We start from the raw sequence: 8,620 nt of genomic DNA on the forward strand, positions 1-8,620 counted from the left end.
CCCAGGCTGGAGTGCAGTGGCCGGATCTCAGCTCACTATAAGCTCTGACTCCCGGGTTTACGCCATTCTCCTGCCTCAGCCTCCAGAGTAGCTGGGACTACAGGCGCCCGCCACCTTGCCCGGCTAGTTTTTTGTATTTTTTAGTAGAGACGGGGTTTCACCGTGTTAGCCAGGATGGTCTCAATCTCCGGACCTTGTGATCCTCCCGTCTCGGCCTCCCAAAGTGCTGGGATTACAGGCTTGAGCCACCGCGCCCGGCCAGTATCTCCTTCTTACCGGGCATGCGTCACAGCCCCCTACTCCCTCAAATACCTGATCTGGTGCCTACTCATTCTAAAGAGGAAAAAGACTTTCTTCAGGCAGAGGGAGGACAAACAATAAAAGCAGGATGGATAAAGTTACCAGGTGGGAGAATAGCTGTGCCACAGCGGCCAGGAGCCGCAGTCGTACTGGCTGTACATGAAACTACCCATTTAGGCCAGGAGTCACTTGAAAAGCTGTTAAGCTGCTACTTCTATCTCACACTTGCCAGCTCTTGCTGAAACAGTGCTGCAGCAATGCGTTACCAGTCGACAGCACAATGCAAAGCAAGCCCCCTCTGTGCCTCCTGGCATACAAGCCTATGGAGCAGCTCCCTTGGGAGATCTTCAAGTGGACTTCACAGAGATGCCCAAATGCGGAGGTAACAAGCATTTACGGGTTCTAGTGCGTACTTACTCTAGGTGGGTAGAGGCTTATCCAACATGAACTGAAAAAGCTCATGAAGTAACCCGTGTGCTTCTTCGAGATCTCATCCCTAGGTTTGGACTTGCCTCTGCGGATTGGCTCAGATAATGGGCCGGCATTTGTGGCTGACTTAGTACAGAGGATGGCAAAGGTATTGGGAATCACTTGGAAGCTACATGCCGCCTACCGACCTCAGAGTTCCGGAAGGGTGGAGCGGATGAATTGCACTATCAAAAACAGTTTAAGGAAAGTAGGTCACGAGACAGGATTAAAATGGATACAGGCCCTTCCTATGGCATTGTTCAAAATTAGGTGCACCCCCTCTAAGAAAACAGGATACTCTCCTTACGAAATATTATATCACAGGCCTCCTCCTATACTGCGAGGACTTCCGGGTACTCCCCAAGAGTTGGGTGAAATTGAACTGCAGCAACCAGCCTGGCCAAGATGGTGAAACCCCGTCTCTACTACAAATACAAAAAAATTAGCTGGGCGAGGTGGCACGCGCCTGTAATCCCAGCTACTCCAGAGGCTGAGGCAAAGAATTGCTTAAAAACCTGGAGGGGCGGAGGTTGCAGTGAGCCGAGGTCATGCCACTGCACTCCAGCCTGGGCGACAGAGGGAGACTCCGTCTCAAAAACTAAAAAAAAAAAAAAAGAAAAGAAAAGAAATTGAATTGCAGCGACAGCTACAGGCCTTGGGGAAAATTACCCAGACAATCTCAGCTTGGGTAAACGAGAGGTGCCTGGCCAGCTTCTTCTCCCCAGTTCACCTTTTTTCTCCAGGTGACCGTATGGCGTGTGGATCAAGGACTGGAACGTAGCTCCCTTATGGCTAACGGTGGAAGGGACCCCAGACGGTTATCCTGACCACTCCCACGGCTGTGAAGAGACAAGGAATTCCAGCCTGGATTCACCACAGCCGCATAAAGCCTGCAGCCACCGGAACCTGGGAGGCCAAACCAAGCCTAGACAATCCCCGCAAAGTAACCCTGAGGAGGACAACAAGCCCTGCTCGAGTCACCCCCGGAAGCTGACTGGTCTATGCTCCGCCGAAGCATGAGGAAAATCGCTGTGGGACTTACTTTCCTTATAACATGGACTTGTGTGGTAAAATCTTCCACTGCTTCTTCCCACACAGAGGACTGCCTTCAGTGCATACATCAGGTCACTGAGGTAGGACAACAAGTTAAGACAATCTTTTTGTTCGATAGTTATTATGAATGCCTAGGAATTCCAAAAGGAACATGTTTGTATAATAACACTCAGTACAAAGTCTGTAATCCAGGAAGTGACCAGCCCGATGTGTGCTATGACCCCTCTGAACCTCCCATGTCCACAGTTTTTGAAATAAGATTACGGACTGAAGACTGGTGGGGACTCATAAATGAGACAAGTAAAGTATTAGCCAGAACAGTAGAAAAAGGAGTGCCCAAATGCATAATCTTAAAATTTGATGCTTGTGCCATCATTAATAGCAATAAGGAGCAGGATGTGGCTCTTTTAATTAGGAGGAAAAAAAATACATGTCGAAAATAAGTACATCTGTCATGAATTAGGATTGTGTGGAAACGAATGTGGGTACTGGTCTTGTGACATTTAGGCTACTTGGAAAAAAAAGAAAATGAAAAAGATCTTGTTTGGCTCCAAAACCGGAAAGGCAGACCCTCCTGCAGGAGTGGAAGCTGCAACCCTTTAGAATTAGTCATCACAAACCCCTTGGACCCAAAACAGGAAAAAGGAAAATACGTTCTCTCGAGGCATTGATGGAAAAGAACTAGACCGTAAGGTCAACATTTTAATCAAAGGAGAGATTTGAAAATGCTCTCCAGAGCCAGTATTTCCGACTTTCTATGATGAACTAAATGTGCCAGTACCTGAAATTCCAGGAAAAACTAGAAATTTGTTTTTGCAATTAGCCGAGCAGGTAGCCCAGTCTCTAAAAGTCACTTCATGTGATGTTTGTGGAGGAACCGTCACAGGAGATCAATGGCCATGGGAACCCGAGAATGAGTTACTACAGACCCAGTTCCTGATGAATTCCCGGCCCAAAAGAACCACTCTGACAATTTCTGGGTTCTAAAAGCCTCAATTATTGGACAACATTGCATAGCTAGAGAAGGAAAGGAATTCACTCATCCTGTAGGATGGCTTAGTTGTCTTGGACAAAAACTGTATAATGGTACCACAAAAACAGTTACATGGTGGAGTTCCAATTACACAGAAAAAAGATCCATTCAGTAAATTTCCAAAATTGCAGACTGTTTAGGCCCACCCAGAATTCTACCAGGACTGATCTGCCCCCACCGGGTTATACTGGATATGTGAACACAGAGCCTATGCTAAGCTACCTGATCAGTGGACAGGTAGCTGTGTAATGGGCACTATTAAACCATCTTTCTTCCTACTGCCCATAAAAACAGGTGAACTCCTAGGATTCCCTGTCTATGCTTCCCGCGAAAAACGAAGCATAGTCATAGGTAACTGGAAAGATGACGAATGGCCCCCTGAAAGAATTATACAATACTATGGGCCCACCACTTGGGCACAAGAAGGCTCATAGGGATATCGGACCCCCATCTACATGCTCAACCGAATCATACGGTTGCAAAGCTGTTTTAGAATTTATTACTAATAAAACCGGTCAAGCCTTCACTCTTCTTGCCCGGCAAGAGACTTAGATGAGGAATGCTATCTACCAAAATAGACTAGCTCTCGACTACTTGCTGGCAGCTGAAGGAGGAGTTTGTGGAAAATTTAACCTTACTAATTGCTGTCTACACACACATGATCAAGGGCAAGTAGTTGAAGACATAAAGATATAACAAAACTGGCACATGTGCCCGTGCAAGTGTGGCACAGATTTGATCCTGGGGCCATGTTTGGAAATTAGTTCCCAGCAATAGGAGGATTTAAAACTCTTATAATAGGAGGTATAATAGTAATAGGAACCTGCTTACTACTCCCTTGTTTGCTACCTATACTTCTTCAAATGATAAAAAGCTTCATCGCTACCTTAGTTCACCAGAGTGCTTCAGCACAAGCATATTACATGAACCACTATCAATCTATTGCACAGGAAGACATAAGTAGTAAAAATGAAAGTGAGAACTCCCACTAATAAAATGAGTGAGAGTCTCAAAGGGAGGAAATGAGAGAAGCGAGAAAGAGACCCCCCCCCCATACTGTTATATACTATTTTATACTCGGTACCTGTTTTAAGAAGAAACATGGAAGCAAAACCAAAGGCAGGCAGCCCGGCACCAGGCACCAGACCCAAAACCAGGCCTGGACCTGCCTGACTTTAGCCTGACAGTTAAAATTCAACCCATGACTTAGCAACCAATGTTATCCATAGATTCCAGACATTGTATGGAAGGACACTGTGAAACTTCTCGTTCTGTTCTGTTTCACTCTGATTACTGGTGCAGGCAGCCCCTGTCACATACCCCCTAGATTGCTCAATTAGTCACGGTCCTTTCATGTAAAATCTTTAGTGTTGTGAGCCTTTAAAAGGGACAGAAATTGTGCAATCAACAAGTTTGGATTTTAAGACGCTAGTCTGCCAATGCTTCCAGCTGATTAAAAGCTACTTCCTTCACTATCTCAGTGTCTGTGGGGTTTTGTCCACGGCTCGTCCTGCTAGACTAGAATAGCATATCCAGTGAAAATATCCTTCAAGCATGAAGGAGAAATAAAGACTCTCCCAAAACAAACAAAGCTGAGGAATTTCATCAACACCAGATCTGTCCTACAAGAAATGCTAAAGGGAGTACTTCAGTCAGAAAGAAAAGCATGTTCATGAGTGATAAAAAAATCATCTGACGGTACAAAACTCACTGCTAATAGTAAGCACACAGAAAAACATGGTGTATTGTAACAGTATAACTATGGTGTATGAACTACTCTTAAGTAGAAAAACTAAAGGGTGAACCAATCAAAAATAATAACTACAACAACTCTTTAAGACATAGACAGTACAATAAGATATAAATACAAACAACAGAAAGTTAAAAAGTTGGGGACAAAGTTAAGGTGTAGAGGTTTTATTAATTTTCTTATTGTTTGTTCGTTTGTTTATGCAAACAGTGTTAAGTTTATGCTGTCAGCTTAAAATAATGGGTTATAAGATAGTATTTGCGGCAGGACGCGGTGGCTCACACCTGTAATCCCAGCACTTTGGGAGGCTGAGGCAGGCAGATCACAAGGTCAGATCAAGGCCATCCTGGCTAACATAGTGAAACCTTGTCTCTACTAAAAATACAAAAAAAAAAAAAAAAATTAGCCCGGCACGGTGGTGGACTCCTGTAGTCCCAGCTACTCTGGAGGCTGAGGCAGGAGAATGGCATGAACCTGGGAGGCGGAGCTTGCAGTGAGCCGAGATACAGTCCATTGCACTCCAGCTTGGGTAACAGACTCCATCTCAAAAAAAAAAAAAAAAAAAGACAGTATTTGCAAGCCTCATGGTAACCTCAAATCAAAAAACATACAACAGATACAAAAAAAAAAAGGAAAAAATTAAATCATATGACCAGGGAAAATTACCTTCTCTAAAAGGAAAACAGAGGCCAGGTGTGGTGGCTCATGTGTATAATCCCAGCACTCTGGGAGGCTGAGGCGGGTGGATCACCTGAAGTCAGGAGTTTGAGATCAGTATGGCCAACATGATGAAACCAAATCTCTATTAAAAATACATAAATCAGCCAGGTGTGCTGTCACGTACCTGTAGTCCCAGCTACTCAGGAGGCTGAGGCACAAGAATCACTTGAATCCAGGAGGCAGAGGTTGCAGTGAGCCAAGATTGCACCAGGGCACTCCAGCCTGGGCAACAGAACGAGATTCTGTCTCAAAAATAAATAAATAAATAAATAAATAACGGCAAAGAAGGACAGAAAGAAGAGAATACCACAAAACAACCAGAAAACAAATAACAAAATGGCAAGAAGATGTCCTTATCAAGGACAACATTGAATGTAAATGGACTAAACTCTCGAATAAAAAGATATAGAATGTATGAATGGATGAAAAAGAGGACCCAATGTTTTGTTGCTTACAAGAAACATACTTCATCTACAAATAAAATAATAAGAGTCTGGGTCCTGAGATGCAGGCAGTCCCACTTCATATGGGAGGGCAGGCTTATAACCAGTTCCTCTCTCCCTTCCCTAGACCCTTCACAGACACCTGCTGGTCCCTCTCACTTGGCCAAGGAAACACTTGTGGTTAAAAAGTTGCAGAAAAGTGATGTGAAAGTGAGAAGTAAAAGTGACAGAGGCTACAGGATGGAGGGTGGGAGGCAGTCCTAACAGAGGAGACCTCACCACCACCACCCCCCAAGTAGGGAATGAGGAGCACCAGGGACACAGGATACAACTTTTGTTGACGCTACACAAATACTCTGCACAAATCTTCAAAAAGCATCCTTGTCCCCGTGTCACCTGCTGAGAGATCTCGTGTCTTGGTCACCTCCTAAACCGGGAGGTGGGGCATGAACAGGGTGGAGTCACAGGGGAGAGAAAACTAGGAAGCCTGGGTTCACACCCTGTTCCCCAGTGATGTCTCCACCACTGCTGCTGCTACCCCTGCTGCTGCTGCTGCCTCTGCTGAACGTGGAGCCTGCTGAGGCCACACTGATTCGGTATGGTGACCCCATTTGCCACCCCCAAACCTGGGAGGGATTCTCTGCTTTTTGCCCTTTAAGTCTGGGGCTCCTGGTTCAGTGATTCCCAAACCCGACACCCAGGATCCTTGACTCTTCTTTCTTGGCTTCCCAGATCTCTAAAGTGGGCTTTCACTCTGAGGACTCCACTCTGACATCTTGTAAGATCAGAGCTCCCCCACCCTTTTTTTTTTTTTTTTTTTTTTTTTTTTTTTTTTTTTTTTTTTTTTTGAGAAAGAGTTTTGTTTTGTTGCCCAGGTTGGAATGCAATGGCATGATCCTGGCTCACCACAACCTCCACCTCCCAGGTTCAAGTGATTCTCCTGCCTCAGCCTCCCGAGTAGCTGGGATTACAGGCATGTGCCACCACCCCAGCTAATTTTGTATTTTTAGTAGAGATGGGGTTTCTCCATGTTGGTCAGGCTGGTCTCAAACTCCCAACCTTAGGTGATCTGCCCACGTTGGCCTCCCAAAGTGCTGGGGGTTATAGGCATGAGTCACCACACCCGGCTCAGAGCTCCCTTTTTAATTTTTTTTTTCCTTTTATTTATTTATTTGTTGAGACTGGGTCTTGCTCTGTCACCCAGGCTGGAGTGCAGTAGTGAGATCATGGCTCGCTGCAGCCTCAAACTTGTGGTCTTAAGCCATTCTCCCACCTCAGCCTCTGAAGTAGCTGGGACTACAGGTATGTGTCACCATGCCCAGCTAGTTTTTGAAATTTTTTTGTAAAGAGGAGGGTATCCCTGTATTTTCCAGGCTGGTCTCCACCTCCTGGGCTCGAGCAATCCTCTCACCTTAGCTTCCCAAAGTGCTGGAATTACAGACATGAACTACCATGTCCAGCCCAGAGCCCCTTTAAGATCCTCCAACACTGAGATTTTTTTTTTTTTTTTGAGACAGAGTCTCACTCTGTTGCCAGGCTGGAGTGCAGTGGCGTAGTCTCGGCTCACTGCAACCTCCGCCTCCTGGTTCAAGCGATTCTCCTGCCTCAACCTCCCAAGTAGCTGGGATTACAGGCACGTGTCACCACGCCTGGCTAATTTTTGTATTTTAGTAGAGATGGGGTTTCACCATGTTGGCCAGGCTGGTCTTGAACTCCTGACCTTGTGATCTGCCTGCCTCAGCCTCCCAAAGTGCTGGGATTACAGCCATGAGCCACCGTGTCTGGCCTTCACTGAGACTCTCGTGTGAGGAACCCTCCCCTTCTTCTCTGGATATGTTTTTTGGGAGGCCTCTGCAGATCCCACGCCGAGCTCTGATGACCAGGTATGGGGGTCTCCAGACATGTGACACATTCCCTCTATCTTGGAGACAAAGGCATGTGACATTTAAACTAAGCCTTCCCCACATTCACACCCTCCAAATTGTTTAGGCCTCAATAAGTCTATTTTTTGTCTGAGCACAATGGCTCACCGCTGTAATCTCAGCACTTTGGGAGGCCAAGGCAGGAGAATTGCTTGAGGCTAGGAGTTCAAGACTAGTCTGGGCAACATAGTGAGACTCTAGTCTTTACAGAAAAAAAAAAAAATCAGCTGGGCATGGTGACAGGTGCCTGTAGTCTTAGCTACTTGGGAGGCTGCGTGGGAGTGCCATTTGAACCCCACTGCACTCTAGCCTGGGCAACACAGTGAGGTCCTGTCTCAAAAAAAAAAAAAAAGAAGTCCAGTTTTGGGGACCCCACCCAAGAAGTTCTCCCCTACCTTACCTCTGATGCTTCCCCAATTTCTCCCTTCCCCTCTTCTCTTCTCCTTATGCCTTAGAGTTCTTGGCAGGGGGAGGGGTGTATTTTCCAGAAAGTGTTTTCCCCACTTCTCGTTCTTGTGCCTTTCAAAGACTGAGTCATGAGGGGTGAGGGCAAAGGTGTGAGTGAGGGTGTCATGTTCCAAGGAGTGACTAAAAATGGGTACGAAATATTACTGCAGGCCGAGCGTGGTGGCTCATGCCTGTAATCCCAGCACTTTGGGAGGCTGAAGCGGGTGGATCACAAGGTCAGGAGATCGAGACCAGCCTGGCTAACATGGTGAAACCCCGACTCTACTAAAAATATGAAAAAATTAGCCGGGCGTGGTGGTGGGTGCCTATAGTCCCAGCTACTCAGGAGGCTGAGGCAGGAGAATGGCGTGAACCTGGGAGGATAGAGCTTGCAGTGAGCCGAATCATGCCACTGCACTCCAGCCTGGGTGACAGAGCAAGACTCCGTCTCAAAAAAAAAAAAAAAAAAAAAAAAAAATAATGT

The 8,620-nt window shown here is 46.0% G+C and overlaps 1 protein-coding gene across 1 annotated transcript in view; it reads left to right on the forward strand.

The window, feature by feature from the left end:
* The first annotated feature begins 6,038 nt into the window (after window positions 1-6,038).
* The window catches only part of LOC108535802 (napsin-A-like), an 11,919-nt gene continuing 9,337 nt past the window's right edge, over window positions 6,039-8,620 (forward strand). Inside the window, exon 1 of the mRNA XM_017882094.1 lies at window positions 6,039-6,363. Coding sequence (XP_017737583.1) covers window positions 6,281-6,363 — 83 coding nt within the window. The 5' untranslated portion in view covers window positions 6,039-6,280. The remainder of the gene's footprint in view (window positions 6,364-8,620) is intronic.

The sequence above is a fragment of the Rhinopithecus bieti genome, unplaced genomic scaffold, assembly GCF_001698545.2.
Source record: "Rhinopithecus bieti isolate Rb0 unplaced genomic scaffold, ASM169854v2 scaffold_12070, whole genome shotgun sequence".
Taxonomy (NCBI): Eukaryota; Metazoa; Chordata; class Mammalia; order Primates; family Cercopithecidae; genus Rhinopithecus; species Rhinopithecus bieti.